The sequence below is a fragment of the Cryptotermes secundus genome, unplaced genomic scaffold (assembly GCF_002891405.2).
Source record: "Cryptotermes secundus unplaced genomic scaffold, Csec_1.0 scaffold709, whole genome shotgun sequence".
NCBI lineage: Eukaryota > Metazoa > Arthropoda > Insecta > Blattodea > Kalotermitidae > Cryptotermes > Cryptotermes secundus.
The window spans coordinates 296,518-313,506 of record NW_019738358.1 but is presented as its reverse complement, the minus strand read 5'-3'; the positions used below and the strand labels follow the sequence as shown (position 1 = coordinate 313,506).

General features: G+C 41.3%; 1 protein-coding gene across 1 annotated transcript in view; it reads right to left on the bottom strand.

Moving 5' to 3' along the window:
* LOC111870888 (cuticle protein) overlaps nt 1–16,989 on the bottom strand; it is a 20,141-nt gene continuing 3,152 nt past the window's right edge. The window contains exons 2-5 of the mRNA XM_023863510.2: nt 12,017–12,484; nt 3,154–3,318; nt 1,941–2,042; nt 1–524 (exon numbers count right to left, since the gene is read on the bottom strand). Coding sequence (XP_023719278.1) covers nt 213–524; nt 1,941–2,042; nt 3,154–3,318; nt 12,017–12,484 — 1,047 coding nt within the window. The 3' untranslated portion in view covers nt 1–212. The remainder of the gene's footprint in view (nt 525–1,940; nt 2,043–3,153; nt 3,319–12,016; nt 12,485–16,989) is intronic.

Here is a 16,989-nt window from a genome sequence, read left to right as displayed (position 1 = left end):
AATAGAAACTAGACGGTTTTTTAGAACAGACAAGATGATGGATAATGTCCAGCAACATATTAATTGTAATACTGAAACTTAGGTTTATCATAACCGAAGTACACTTTTGTGTGGCAGAGGGCAATAGTTCAGCTTGGCTTACAGATCTGAATTATTGCCCATGTCTGCCAAAGTGCCTTAATATATCTTGGCATCTTCTCCAGAACTCTGCATCACTCTTCATATGCCTGATACACAACAGATGGGCCTGGTTGTTGTGTGGCATATCCAATAGCTCCTGCCTTTACAACTTTTGGCCTCGGTGCTTGAGGTTGTGGTACATATTGAACCTGTGGCTGCACTCCCTGGTATTGTACCGGTGCAGGTGGTGGGGCAGGTACTACTGCTTGTACAGATTGTGGCTGTGGTGCAGCAGCAAACTGCTGCCTGGCCAGAACTCGCAACCTTGCCAGCTGTTCTGACGTCGGTTGTGCAGCCACGCTGTTGTACACTTGTGCGAACGGTTGGCTAGGAGGAACTGGTTGCTGCATTTGAAAAAATGAATACAATATGATTTATATTGTACAGGCATTATCTGAATGCAACAGATAGGTCCACTATAATAACAAAAGTCTAAGTGTATACTTCAATTTGGAGTAACGTACACATATGCTCCAAACACATTCTATGTGATTCTATGTGTGCAATCAATCTTTGGCATTCATTTATGGCAGACATTAATCTACTTCTTCCAGTCATGGGAGCTGAGCGGTTTAATGCTTGTATTGATTTCTCTCACTTGGAAGCTGGAATCATGGGTTCAAATCCCACACAAGGTGTATGTACGCTTTTATTCTGTATTTAGGTAGAGGCTTTGTGACGAGCTGATCACCTATCCAAGGAGTCCTACCATCTGTAAAAATGATCAATGTAACTGAGGAATCAGCCCTATGCTCCATAGTGGAAGGAAAGAGGAAGAAAAAATCTACTTCTGCTAAGCTTGTGCCATATACAACACTGGTAGTACAAACTACTTGTTTCTTGTACATCATCTCAAAACTTAATAATGATCATCAATATCAGTTTCATTGAGATCCATTTTATAATTTCAGAGAAGAAATATGCAGATTGACAGACACACAAGTTCATCATTTTAAGTACATTTTGCAAAGAATGCAAAAAGTATATTATGCTGAAACAAGTAAGAGATAATAACCGCTTCTGAGAACAGGAATTATTTTGTTAATATAAGTAATTACCTACCATTTGTAGAATGTTCTTATGAAATTAAAATAATCTTTAGAGTCCTCATATTTGCAAGTATCCTTACAAAACTTTCAGCCTCTTGGTAAATTATAGAAACATATGATAGAAAACTTGACTAAAAAGGATAAAAGTATGCTATATATGTAGAAGAATGAAATTTTGAGGAAGGTGTACAGATTAACAACTGTGCAAAGAGTGGAGAGTCAGAACTAACCAAGAACTAAGGAAATTATATAAAACCCCTAATCTGGTAGGAGATATTTAAAAGAATGTGCATGAACCAGTAATTAAGGAAGTAGTCTGGAAAAATAGACCCCGATCCCGCGACCTTCCAGCTTGTAGCATAGTGCCTCAACCAACTACTCTACCGCATGCCCCGGATCAAACAAGGGTAGATAAGAAAATTTTTAAAAGTAAAGACAAAAGTGGAAGGAAAATTGGAAGGCCTAGACTGAGATCACTGGAGGATAGAGAGAATGATTTATGAGTGCTGAAAGTGAGGAGGCAAAAAGTAATAAAAGAGAAGAATGGAATTATCGCAAATGAGGACCGAGGTTCTTGGAGGATTTTACAGCAAATGGGTAATGATAGAGGGCTATTAATTGATTCTGATGTAATAAATATAGTGTAAGTTTCAATTATGATGTTCGTCATATTCTCCAAAGAAACTCTGTATCAGAGGAAAGAGGACTTACAGCAACATATTGTGGCTGCTGCACCTGCTCCTGTGGGGGAGGTGGTGTCGGGATCTTCACCACAATGTCCGTTGGCTCACGGGTCACCTGAGCTTTGAAGCCCTGCAATTGTCAAAACAAAGACACAGTTTTATAAAAGATCTGAAGCTTTCTCAGTGGCAAAGAATCATATTGTTGCCTTCTGGGTTATAGCACCATGTAGTCTGGTATGTGAGTACCAACTTTATGGAGGAAGGTAAATATACCAAAATTCCAGAAGAAAGAACTATCTCCATCTTCGCTTGCAGTTTTGCCACTACACAACAACAACAACAAAATCCAGACGAATTTCGCTTAAATTTGTTTAGTGGGGGTAGTGTTTTACTAAATTTTGTCGATTCGTTCCAGTTTTGGTTAAGCTTGGGCAGAAATATTGTACATGTCACGTGACGATTCAAACACGTTTCTGGGCGCATCTCGAGAATAACTCGACCGTAACTTGTTAAATGTATATGGAAAAGGCGTGTATTCCGAGAAAATGCCATGGAGAAAAACGAAACACGTATTTATGTCCAATTCAGGATGCCGCAAGTTTGAAACTATCGAAACAAATATGAAGGAGCGAATGCACCACTTTTTTATATAAGGACCCTTCCTATGTTCGTACATCTCTATTGTTAAAAGACGTAAAAAAAGTCAGCTTTAACTGATGAGAGATGACGGTACAAAGTTCTTACTCTCGTTGCAAGCAATAAATAAATTCAGACTAGAACAGACTCTTTCTAAGCGAAATACCTCGTGTTTTCCATGGAAATTCTTAAATTCAAAATGTTTAATATGTTCATGATGTGTATTTGTACCAACAGTCTTACAGTGCACACAATTTCACCTTTCTCTTCACTACATGTTTCGGCACTAATGTGCCATCTTCAGATGTGGTTTTATTTACGTCAAACCATTGCACTGTATGTCATCATGTCTCGTTTATAAAATGATTAAAATGTAAATATGTCATGTATAATAATAAAATGTATATATTAAAACTTTTCAAGATTTGTCATCTATACGTCCCACTTCAAATTCGCGAGTTACGTCAATCCTCTCCTACGGGAGTACTCTTCCTATATTCTTGTGTATATTGTGTCCTGTGTTGTGTCCTTCCCTTGTGACTGCGTGCGTTGTATTGCTGGATATGTTTCATATGACATTAAGGAATACAGAGAATTCTACAAACCTCTAGGTTATCTGCTGTATACTTGACTGTACGAATGAATCCATCAGAATCAACAACGCTGTAACTGCCAGAGGTCTTCCCTCCTTCTCTCTGCTCCTTCCTGTTCTGGTAATTGGTAAATTCATCATCCTTCACATCAAACGCAAATTGGTATTGAGGGTTAGGCTGAAACAGAAATTCAAAGTGGGAGTTCAGATTTAAATATTATTTGGATGAATTTCAGGCTTTAAAGAAAGAGGTACAAACGTCTCATTCACCTAAAGATCTTTATGCACTAACGAAAGAAACGAAGATCTGCGATCGCCCTAATTCAATTAATGTATACGGTGCCAATGAACGCGAATGAGCAGTTCGTTAGCTGTCGTTAGTGCCGTTGGTAGGGCGGAACAACGAAGGAACTTCTTGATGAGTGTAGACAGCAGGTATTAAAAGCATTTGCCGTTCACAAATTGTTCCCATACGTTGTTTTTCGATCATTCAATTTAGTGTTCTCTGTGTATTCATTGACGCTTACTTTCTGTCATGCAGTCAAGAAACGATACTGCAGAAATTCCGTAATCAGAATACACAGAAAGGAAATGTTTGTGTGATCTAACAAGTTAATTTTATAGGCTATATTCAAAGATATTTGGGAATAAATCGGCCAGCTGCTTGGTTGCGAAGCGCCGTAAGACAAAATTGGGAGTCTCTAAGGATGATGCAATAAATCAATATCAAGTTTGAACTGCGTTTACAAAGGCGGAAACAACACCAAATTTGGCCGAATGCGAAAATTTATTGCAGTGAACACAAGTCATTAGTTTATTTCCTAGAAGTTCGCGAAGAGCAAATGAGTCGTTTTCGAAACATTAAGTCATTTAAGTAAAGTAAAGGTATCCCTGTAACAGGCCGTGAAGGCCCATAGGGTTGTGAGATGTTGAGGTTTCCACATTTTCTAGACAATCGGCTCATAGATGGTGGCAAGGTTGTCAGCCCTACGGGCCGGCCGCCCTTCAACCCCCCAGCAAGATTCCTGGTACTGATTTCTGTTAGAGGCTGAGTCGACCCCAGGGCCATAGTGCGGCTAGAAGGATTAGGTCAATTGAAAAAATCCAATGACCTCATCGGGACTTGAACCCCTGACCTTCAGGCTTGTAGCATAGTGCCTCAACCAACTACGCTACCGCATGCCCCCCAACATTAAGTCATTAAAAAAAAAAAGATTGCGCTGACTTTTCACCTAGGAGCACTACGTTCATTCCTGGTAAGTTTATACAAGATTTGGAGTGGATGAAGTACCAATGGTGTAGGTTTCTCTCATAGTTCCCCCCCCCCCCTTCCTCTTTCTGCTAATCATCATTCTGAGGTGGGCTATAGGCCTCACCAGGCAGCACACTGTTACAACCTCGGCCTTTAAGTTTGGGGCTTACCCGGAACTTGGCTGGTTACAGACTAAGAGAGTCTGTATTTACTGCATTTCATTTCACAGTGGAAGCCTTGTAATCGTGTTATCAGATGTTTCAATCACCAAAAGCCCAACATTCGTAGATAACAAACCCAGACAGGGCGTAAAACGGAGGAGGAATATTGTGTCCCTTTTTCCTTCTCTGCGCGACGATATTGACAGTCGCCACGCCTCGGAGAAAGTAATTTCGCTCTCAGCTGCTTTCTCCACTTCCTGCTCTTTATATGTGACAGGTAGCCTGTTTCGCTTCAAATATGTAACAGCCACACGACTACAGTAACCGGTTTCTAAACACGGGTGAGAAAATTCTCGAACAATTAAATCGATTACTGTCATTAGCGTAGTAGAATCAGTGGTGCCATCGTAACAGAAGTCAGCCATAGCACATTGTAGTTTCGTATGTTCGACATTATATCGTTTTCACTGATACTACACGCAAAACTAGTTAATATATAGTGTTGATATTTATATGTGACAAAGGTATTTTCAATATCCCTTACAGAAGAATATCGACAGTAGACTTATTCTGAATTAATGTAAATCGATACTGTAAGTTAAACTATGTCATTCATTCTGATATCCTCGTCCGTTATTCCCTCATATTGTTCTGTAAAAGAATCTTATTGATGCTGCGTGATGATAAAACAATATGATGATAGTGTGCTACACCCACTGGTTGCAAGTAATATATAGTACTAATTCTGCCCATCAGTGGATCAGCCAACAATTGTTTTCTATCATCAGTTGAAGTCGCTTTTACGAAAAAGAAAAAATACATGCTTAGAATAGCTCCATGAAATCTATATTTCTCACTTTTTAGTGACGTATGTTATTATTGAATTGTAAGTAAGCGGAGCGAAGCGCCTAATATTGACGTGTTTTCGTTGTTATTTGTTTATTTTTGTAGCTTAATTGATTGAATCACTATGCTACAAACCGGAAAGTCGCGGGTTCGATTCCCGATGAGGTCGTTGGATTTTTCATTTGACCTACTTCTGCCAGCCAGCTGAGCTTTGGGGAAAGCTCAGCTTCAAATAAAAATGAGTACCAGGAATCTTCCTCGGGGTAAATGAAAGCCGCCCGGCGCGTAAGGCTGACAACCTCACTGCCCCATGCGAGCCAGTTGTCTAGAAAATGTGGGAGACTCGCCGTCTCACAACCCTATGGGCCTCCACGGCCTGTTACAAGGATAGCATTTTTTGCCAAGAGTTAAGATGTCTGTACAATGTACCGCCCAAAAAAGTGCCCTTCTGCAAGTTGAAATTATCTTCAGATTTCTACCAAGACAATCGATTAATTAGTCTTGTCCTCGATTTAATAAACTGGAAGTGTTACCATGAAGAGTATAATCGAATGATTTGGTTTTAATGAATATTGTCTATGGTCTAGTTCCGCTGGTTGCAAGCTGATAATGGCGACAGAGGAATCCTAACACTCAGCCTGTGTTCCGCTTGACAAAGAAATTGCACTTTTTTCTACGATCTGCATCAGTTGCAAGTGTAGCTGGCAGCACGGACTAGTCACAAAAGCCGTTCCCCTTGTAGACAAGATACGGTGTCGGGAAATAAGGTTATATTATCATTAGCTACTAGTAAACAGCCGGTCACGGTAGCCGAGCGGTCTAAGGCATGCACTGTCTTCGCTCGCTTGGAAACCGGGATCGTGGGTTCGGATCTGTTTCCTGTGAGATACGAACTGAATTCTTATATATTATTCTTATACACTGCCGGTCACGGTAGCCGAGCGGTCTAAGGCATGTACTGTCTTCGCTCGCTTAGAAACTGGGATCATGGGTTCGAATCCCACTCAGGGCATGGATGTTTAATTTGTGTGTGTGCGTTTTTCTGTGTTTGTGTACAGGTAGAGGCCTTGCGACGAGCTGATCACCCGCCCAAGGAGTCCTACCGTATGTGTAAGATCTAGAAAAACCGAAGTGAACGGAGAAGTTCATGGAGGTAGGCCTTGGGCCCACTGGGGCTGTAGTGCCAAGGGGGAAAAACTAGTAAACATCTGAATTAACTTTCCCATTGAGCAAGTTGGTATAAATTTTACGAAAATATGAACTGTCTCTTCCTGTTACCAAGCTCGGAGCAACTTGTTATCTGTATGTCTGTGTTATTACCCGAAAGGAAACAGCTAAATAACACCATGGAAATAATCACTGCAGTAGATGACTGGGAGGTGCAAGTTCCCAGAATAGCAAAGCTTCAAACGAGACACCAGCATTTTGCACTGGCAAAAGGTGCTGTTTAGATCAGCAACTGGTAGAAGGAACTTTCAATTAAATGATCTTGAATCCACGTTTATGTTAATACTCGAGAAAGTTGCTTTGGAAAGCGGTTGAACCAGCAAACGGCATATTCGACTGGCAATTAAGAACGGGCGGTGGAATTAGAATAAAAGTATGAGGGTATGGAGAGCGAACAGTACAGAATCATGAAACAGCAGCATAATGCATCAATGCTGCTGCTGCCCCAGATCTGAACTCGACAGACACGCCTTCGAACCTCAGTATTCTCTTTCCAAACACTTACATATACCAAATTCACGACTTTATTCCCTCGTCATTGACTCTACATAAATTCTTCAGTTGAAACACGGCCTTTAAAGAGTAAATTACTAAAAACCAGAAACTCCGGGTCGTAAAGGTCATAAGCGAACAGGCTGGTATAGCGGTAAAACTCCACATTTATATTCAGGAACTTTGTTTCTTATTTCGTTATTAAACGACGCTGTCAGAATCGAGAATATGTAGCGTCACATGGTGGGATAATTAATGAATATCGAGCATTTGATGAAATAAGAACCGGCAGGGAGAACTGAAATTCTCGTAGAAAACCTACCTCAGAGCCTATTTGTCCGCCATAAATCCCACATAATTTCAACTGAGACCAAACACAGGTGACTCTAGTGGGAAGCTGGAGACAAATCGCCTGAGCTATAGTACTGCCTATATTCGGGGAATTCTGTGTTTTGGTTGTAGGACGACACTCCGGCTACCCTGACTGAAGTTGTTCCTGGTTTTCCTCAGTTTTTACGGAGAATGAAATATTTTACAACCGCTTCCTTCGAAGTCCTTTCCAATTTGTCTGAACATTCGGGGTTATACATCTTGTAAAGAAACCCAACAAAAATCATTAACAATTATACCCAGGTCCTTCAGCTTTCAGTAAATTTCGAAAACTTACTTTCATGTTACATCACTACAGTATGAAGTCAAAAACATCCAACTCAAACGTCTTCCTTGAAAAGAAAATTGGCGTGTTCATTGAACTTTGAAGTTCATTACTGTACTCACAAAAACCCACCTCAGAGCAGTAGTTCTGAAGCTTCTGGCATGCGAGTCAAATTTGGGATAACAAATTGCTTTGCATCGTAGTAGAATTAGAATAGAGAAACAAATTGCATAATGAAACGTCCTTTAATGTATAAAAATATAAAATTCTCTTAAAACGGAAAGATAATAAGGTTTCGTTACAAATAAAATTAAGATAAAGTTGCTTCTGCACTTAATGAATTAAGCATTAAGCCATGAAATCGTATGGGGGAGTGACTGTATAGCTGCATCATTCTTGACCTCAGCACTTGATGGAGGTGAGTTGTCAGCTTCACTCCAGGGCTGCTTTAACCCCGGGGAAAGAGCTCCCAATACTCAATGGATAAAAGGATGTATGGGTCTAAGAGCCTATTAAAAGTTTAATCGAATGCATGCTTTATATACTCATCCTTCTCTACAGACTCGGGATAGCTCAGTCGGTACAGCGAAGTGCTGCGGGCTACAAGGCTGCTGTTCGATTGCAGCAGGGGCAAGATTTATCTTTTCTCCACAGCGTCCAGCGCCCACCCAGCCTCGTATCCCATGGGCACCAGGGGAGATTTTCCCGGAAGTAAAGCGGCCGGGGCGTGAAGATAGCCATTCACCTCCTTTTAATGCCGAGGTCAAGAATGGTGAAGCTATACTCCCACTCCCCCATACGTCTTTATGGTATGATGTTTAATTAATTAAGCACAGGAATTTTTAACCGTTTTTGCATTCAAAGCCTCGCGACGCACTTGACAAAAACTCTCGGCACACCGGTTGAGAAGCAGTGTCAGTCCAACTTGAACGCATGCTCTTGTAAATGGAAATATTGTCCATCGTCCTGATTTTATTAAAAATATACAACGTTTCGAGAGTGGAATCTGTCTCCTTCGTCAGACGGAACCTACTCAGTTGAGCCAAATCGATAGAGCTAGGCCCGAAGATAGGGATTAGCTCTATCGATTGGGCCCAACTGAGTATATTTTACCTGAAGACGGAGACAGAATCCAGTATCCGAAACGCTGTGTGTTTTAAATAAAAGCAGGGCATTGGGTAACGTCCAGAACACAATATATATATATTAGTGTAGGATCGCCACAGACTTTTAAAGCTTATTTCTGCTCTTGTAAAGATGTGCTGTAAGTTCTGTTTCTACAAAAGGCAGAAAATCTGCGACTAGTTGAGCAGCTACTGCTTTACAAATAAGGACTTAACACCATGGAACCTGTTTATTAGCATTTCCTAATTTACTTAACGATGTTGTGAATGATTCGGGCCCCATGGCAACGAATGTCTGGATTGCAGTAAATGATTGATTGGAAACAATCTGGAAAAACGCGATAGTGGCGTCACTTTGGCACTGTCCCGCCATTTTGCCTGAGAGACAAGAAGTAAAATGAGGCCCCTCAGTCAGGATAGCCGATGTGCTGGCAGCAACTCTAACCGGATACAAGTTAGAAATATTACCGATAGAGCAAATGTCCTCACTTAGATGTAATTAGTCAGTTAATCAGTAAGCCAGTTAGCCAGCTCGTTAATTACATAGTTAGTCAGTTGGTTTGTTTTAATTTTTGTTGGTTAGTTAGTTTCTTTGTTTGTTAGTTGATTGGTTAATTAGTTATCTAGTTGGTTAGCTAGTCAGTCAGGCAGTCAGGCAGTTCTTTATTAGCCAGTCACTCATTTAATTAGGTAGTTATATGTTTAAACAGCCGGTCACGGTAGCCGAGCGGTCTAAGGCATGCACTGTCTTCGCTCACTCTGAAGCCGGAATCGTGGTTTCGAATCCCACTCAGGGCATGGATGTTTATGTGCGTTTTTCTGTGTTTGTGTACAGGTAGAGGCCTTGCGACGAGCTGATCACCCGCCCAAGGAGTCCTACCGAATGTGTAAGATCTAGAAAAACCGAAGTGAACGGAGAAGTTCATGGAGGTAGGCCTAGGCCCACTGGGGCTGTAGTGCCAAGGGGGGAAGAAACATGTATATCATACACTTTGCATTCCATGATATTCGCAAAATAAGATTTCGTCACACGTTTACTCTTTGTAACGTAAAAGGCAACCTAAGATAAATCACTTGCAAACAGATGACCTTTCACGATGAAGACATTCTGAATGTTTCCTGTACCGCCCCGTGGTGTAGAATCCACCAATAGCAGACTTCCATGGAATGGAAACGTTTTCATCAATCTCAGTCCCAGCAGCTTCTACCCCAGCCTAAATGCGGCTCAAACTTTCCCTAAACTTAGTCACAATTAATAGCACAAAATTCCGAGACACTGAATGAAACTGACATTGGTACGTAAATGCTTGAACACTCAATGAAACAGCAATAAAAGTGTGACATCATTCGGTCACAAACGATCCAGGAGGCTCTACAGGCCTGAGATTGCAGAATTAACAACAATACAATTACTTTCAGATCACGGTTATATTGATGTTGATGCATAATATGTTTAGACGAGTGTCAATTTTGTTAACACATTCATATATTCATCGTTGATTTCGAAATCATATTGATAGCAGGAAGAATTTAAGTTAGCAAAGAAATGAAGATGAGATTTGCTAGGTGAAATGGATGTTATTACGGTTTAAAACACAATTTAGAGCGTAAATCTGTGGTAACAAATAAAGGTAGAGCTACTCCTGTAACAGGCCATTGAGGCCCATAAGGTTGTGAGACGTTGAGGCTCCCAAATTTTCTAAACAATCGCCTCAAAGATGGCGGTGAGGTTATTAGCCTCAAGCCCCGGCCGCCCTTTACCTCCAGGAAGATTCCTGGTATTCATTTCTATTAGTAGCTGAGTCGACCCCAGGGCCGTATTACGATGGAATGATTAGGTGAACTAAAAAATCCAAGAAAATTGGGAATCAAACCGGCGACTTTTCGGCTTGTAGTATAGTGCCTCAACCAACTACGCTACCGCGGCAGAGCTATGGACAGAATATAAAAATTGAAACATATAAAATAATGTCCATGATTTATGCTAACCGTCTTACAGTGCACACACTTTTTCACCTTACTCTTCTCTTTTGCGCTACATGTTTCAGCACTAATGTACCATCTTCAGGTGCGTCTCTATGCACGTCTAACTACTGCATTGCATGCCTTGATGTCTTCTTACTAAAATGACTAAAATATATATTCTTCATATATAATAATAAATTTTAAATATTAAAACTTTTCAGGATTCGTCATCCTTACGTCTTATCTCAATACGCGAGTCACGCCAATCCTCCTCTGTGGGAGCACTCTTCCTACATTCATGTGTGTATTGTGCTCTGTGTTGTGTCTTACTCCTGTGACTGCGTGCGTTATACAAAATAATGTTAATTCAATTTTGATATATGGATGAGAAACATGACCCATGATTGAAAATCCTAATACATGTTAAATATTGCGAGTTAGAATCTTTTAAGGAGGTGTGTGGAGCAGTAATTGAACAAGGGGTTGGAGAATCAGAACTGAGCAAGAACTTGGGGGAATTACGTAAAATACATGAAGGCAGAGTGAACATGGCATGTGATTATAATGAACCAAACAAGAGTAGCTGAGAAAGGTCCCCACTGAGATGGCTGTACGAAGCAAAAAAATGAAGAGTACTATCATTTGGAATGTAACACCGTGTTGTTTGGTAGAAGGTTGAAATTACGTATACAGTATATAGCATTGTACTTCTTTTGGCTTGTTTTTGACTTCATACATCGTCTGGTACGTAAAAGATTGAGACTAGCTCTTTCTAACGGGCCCAACTGAGTAGGTTTATCCTTCCCTACCCAACTGAGGACGGAGACAGAACCAGTCTCCGAAACGTAGGGTTTTTTTTTTTGTCTTTTACGTACCAGACGATGTATGAAGTCCAAAACAAGCCAAAAGAGGTACAATATACACCATCGTCAGAATCCTTTGGAGTATATAGCATTGTTCAATAGAAGTATGAACTTCTATCTGAATGATAACATTTTATTCTTCCTATGTAGAAAATGATTTACGACAACCGAAAGTGAACAGATGGATGCAAGAGAATACGTGTCTCTCTTAAAGTGGCCATTGTTCTTAGAGGACCAAATAACTAAGGCGTAAGTAAGTAAACACCTAAGCACACATAGCCTTCTACTCACATCAAAGTCTTCTGGTTCCTGAAGAGGTTGTACCGTCGGCTGCTGAGCTGGAATTGGGCGTGCTTTTAGTCTCTGCGCAGCGTAAACTTGAGGTTGAGGCTGTGGTTGTACTTGTTGAGGCTGCCGTTGGTAGATCAATGTTTGGGTTTGAGGTTGAGTTTGAGGCTGGGGTTGTAATTGCTGGGACTGCCGTTGGTAAATCAGGGTTTGGGTTTGAGGTTGAGTTTGAGGCTGGGGTTGTATTTGCTGGGGCTGCCGTTGGTAAATCAGGGTTTGGGTCTGAGGTTGAGGCTGTGAATGAGGCTCTGGTTGGAAGACAGCTGCTCCCAGCTGAGGCTGCACTTGCTGCAGCAACAATCTGTATTGTTGAGGAGCTATCGTCTGTTGGCCCTGCTGTTGACCCTGCTCTACATACGTCACGGGGTAAGAGGCAACAGCCGCCACGATCACCAGTACTTCAGCCAGAACCTGTCACATATACACACCATGCAATATGCGCCGTAGCCAACACGCCACGGCTTGCCGTATGTATATAATGTGAATGTACATATAAATAATTTGGTGAACTGATCACAGTAACTTGGTCTACAACTTACTTACTTACTTACTTACTTACTTATTCAAGGAGCTGAGCTTTTCTGGTGGAACTGCTAATTCTGCAGCTACTCAATTTCCCAGCATTTTATGGAACCCGAAAATTCATTACTGTGTTCAAAAGAGCCTTCCACTGGTCCCTATTCTGAGCCAAATCAATCCAATCAATAACATCCCATCCCATCTCTCTAAGGTCCATTTTAATATTGTCCACCCACCTACGCCTTGGTCTTCCCAGTGGTCTCTTTCCTTCTGGCTATTCCACCAATATCCTATACGCATTCCTCGTCTCCCCCATTCGTGCTACATGACCTTCCCAACCTCATCCTCCTTGAAACTTTCTCTACAATATAATTATAATTATGCTACGTGAGATTAAGGTAATATACTGCGCTAATACAGAGCTGCACCCATTGGTTGCAGGTTACACTAATTATGCCTGTAGGAACACATGCCTACAATAATCTCTCTGTCGCCATTTGTCGTCCTTTTAATGCAAAATTCTTATCGGTGTTTTAAAAAGGTTCTTAAAACTTGTATTTCCTATTTTTTCAATACTACACATTACATTAACACTGTTAGCTTAAACGTGTTTGAATTCTAAATACATGGGGTCCCTAGTTTTATTTATAAAACGCTTTAAGCAAACTTAAAATTTTTGTTATGTTGCCACTACATGTTTCGACTTATATCAAGCCTTCTTCAGGTTGTTATCCACATATACAATGTTATACAAATTACTGCTGAGCGGAGTGCTTCCTTGCTTGAGCGTTCGGCTTATTCTTCAACCATGAAGAGATAGATGGTACGTTCCTCCGAAACGTTGGTACACTTCTTCGAGACCAAACGGCGTTACATCTCAGAAGACAGTGCCTCTCACATTCGTCGCCGCCATGAGGACCTCAAACCTCAAAACTCAAGTAACCTCATATGTTGCTGTTATTCTTCCTGCCTCAAATACAATTATTTTGTCGTCAGGTCTCATTATTCTGAATTCATAATTGCTTTTACAAATTCACTCCCAAAAATGAACATATATGTAACATGGAGGGTGGTTAAATTCGGATGGGAAGCAAACATTTGAGAGGAGGAGGGATTTTCTTCGTCACGGCAGCCTTCACTACGCTGACAGCTTCCGAACCCGGAGAAATAGCGGCCTTGATGTCAAGTCAACCACTCATCTCCATCTAAGATACAGGTCAAAAACGACTGGAGCTATACCTCCATTCCCCATATGCCTTTATGCTTTGTTCTTTATAAGTTTCATTTTTACTTCGCCTTAGAAATCTAAATTTGGATTCTTTTCAATTGACCTAATCCTTCCAGCCGCACTATGGCCTTGGGGTCGACTCAGCCTCTAACAGAAATGAGTACCAGGAATTAATTAAATAATTTTCCTGAGGGGTAAAGCGCGGCCGGCGCGTAAGGCTGACAACCTTACCGCCATCTTTGAGCCGATTGTCTAGATAATGTGGGAGCCTCAACCTCTCACAACCCTATGGGCCTTCACGGCCTGGTACAGGGATAGCTTTACTTTTACTTTTAGAAATCTGAATAAAATTATAAATGTATCAGGAATTTTTCAGTTATAGTTTTGAAAGGAGTCGCTACAATAGCAAGATCTAGTGTTCTACATGTGTGACGTAAGAAAGAGGTTGGTATTAAATAAGTGATATCTGAACGGAGATATCGCTTGGTCACGAAGTGAAAATGGGTTCTTCAGCCTGACGATAAACGTGCCGCATAAGGTAGGGCAGCAGATACGAGTGTTTTCACAGTGCGTCACTTCCAATCATGTCACTATAACACAATGGATAAAAGGTAAAGGCGTCCCTGTGTTTAACTAATTAAGCACCACGCCATGAAGGCGTATGGAGAAGTTGATATATAGATCCACGTTTTCGTGACCTCGGCACTACTTGGAGGTTATTGGTCAGCTTCACGCATCGGATGTTTAACCTCGGGGAGAGAGCTTCCGGTACCATTGGATAAGAGATTGCGTGGACCACAGAACCGGTCTGGACAATGTGAATAACAGATAAATCTAATTTCTATCGGTACTTAAACTCTGAATTCCTTAGCCCTCTGGTCGCTATACAGACTAAGTTACTAAAAAAATATTATAACTAAAATAATGATGTGTACTAATACTGGGATGTATCCCAGGAACCCAGCCACAGTACAACAGCCGTTGTTAGGGAACAGCTCTGTCGACACGTTTCCGCGGCAATGAGAGGAAATGCAAAAAATTGAAAAATGGAAGAGACTTTTTCTGCACAACCTGTTCCCGCGCCATACAACGAGGACCAGTAATTCAGCTGATGAGGACCAGAAAATTACTAGACTGGACTAGACTGGAGAGGAGGCGGTTTCGAAAACCTCCACCGCAACCATGTGAGCCGTAGGAGTCGACGTAAAGGGAACCCAGTACCTACGGCCATAACCGGGCCACCCTGTTCCTGGGGGATATAAATACGGGGACCTGGCCCTCCAGGTTGGGGGAGTCTCGAATCTGGGACAGTAAAATTTGGTTATAAGTCTTGCGGGACTCGGACTCATAATGACTGCGCTGGCGATAGCCATTAGGAATTGTAAACGACAGACCTGTCCTCTCGTCAGAGAGGGCGCCCCACATCAACAAACCCGCAACTGTCTGACAGTAACAAAAATCTGGTCCTGGGCCCAAGATGGAGCTTGGCACTACAACAGAGTGGCCGACTTTCAGTCGTAACATAAATTTGACATTGTCTTTGAAATGAGAGTTGAGGNATATTTAATGCTCCCTGATCATGAGACATCCGTTGTATCATGTTCAATCACATTCGATCCTTTGTTTCTGAGACAGCGAAAGGTTGCATAGAGAGAGGGCATGGTAATTTGACCCGTGGTGCACTTAATGTAAATATCACTGGATGGCCTTGACCTTCAGCTGTAATCAATCTGAAGGCACAGAGCTTCCTGGGAAAACTTTCTATATGAAGCAGAAATTAATTTCACACGCACTGCAAGTTTTTCAAGGCGAGTCACACTTTGACTTGGTCATACTATGACGGAGGTGGAATGTGTACTCAAGGGGGGGGGGGAACCAGAATATTTGCTGAGTAACTCACATTTAGCCTTTTAAAGAATATTTTTAGAAATCGTCTTACGGCAGTGGTTCCCAGCCCGTGTGCCGCTCTGCAGGATCTGGGAACAACTACGAAAAACTTCAGTCATCATCACCTGTGTCCCAATTGTTGATCGAACTGATTGTCTCCCGAGTACAAAGTCCTTAGTGATCGAACTAACTTGCTCAGTACTATTAATATTAGATAACAAGTATAAAAGAATAATTTAATTATGAAACTTTCTCTCTCATGCGCCCGGATATCCTTCTCAGCGAATATGTTCCCATTTCGTGTCTCGCAACCAGCAGATCAATCATGAGTTTTTTTATTTTTAGTGGTGTGGGACTAAGTCTCTTGTACTGTGGCCACTTCTGGCCTATTGTACCAGCCCCAGATGATAGGTGAGGGTGATTGTGGAATGAAGATTGGCATGAGAAACCGAAGTACTCGGAGAAAACCTACCCCAGCGCCACTTTGTACACAACAAATCCCACATGACCAGACCTGGGATCAAACCCCGGCCGCCGCAATGGGAAACCAGCGACTAATCGCTTGAGCTATGGCGCGGCCTTCGATCATAAGTTAATTTCATTTACTGGCTCCATCATGAGACACGATGGAAGTTTAGGATGACGACTAGCAGCTTTCTTACCGTGCGAAACTTCTCATGCACAAACAGTAAATCGTTACGTAATAACGAAAGTGTTATAACTGCCGGTCACATGTTTCTGTGGGCTACTTTACTAGGCCGCTCGCAGCTAGGCTGTATAACATTGAAGGGTAGGATGACGAATTGTAAATTGAAAAAAAAAATATGGAGGAGAAAGTGGTTGTGGCCTAATCGAAACAATATGGCGCCCTTTACCTTGAAGTTGCGAGGAAAACAAAAAATCTCAGTTAGGATGTTCAATGTCTTGACCGAAATTATCCACACACCTATAAAATAAAATAAAATAAATATAAATAAATGCTAGAGTAATCTGTTCGTGTAAAAACGGAACAGAAATACAAGAAAAGGCTAACAGACGCATTTTTGCATCGCTAAATTTTGAAGGCGCCAAAAACAAACCTGTTTCATGTAGGCGCCATTGTTATATTTTAAGTTGAAATGAAAGTAACATTTCAATTGTTATTTTAAATATAAAAGTACAAAAGTAAAGCTATCCTTGTAACAGGCCGTGAAGGTCCATAGGGTTGTGAGAAGTTGAGGGTCCCACATTATCTAGACAGTCCGCTCAAAGATGGCGGTAAGGTTGTCAGCCTTACGCGCCG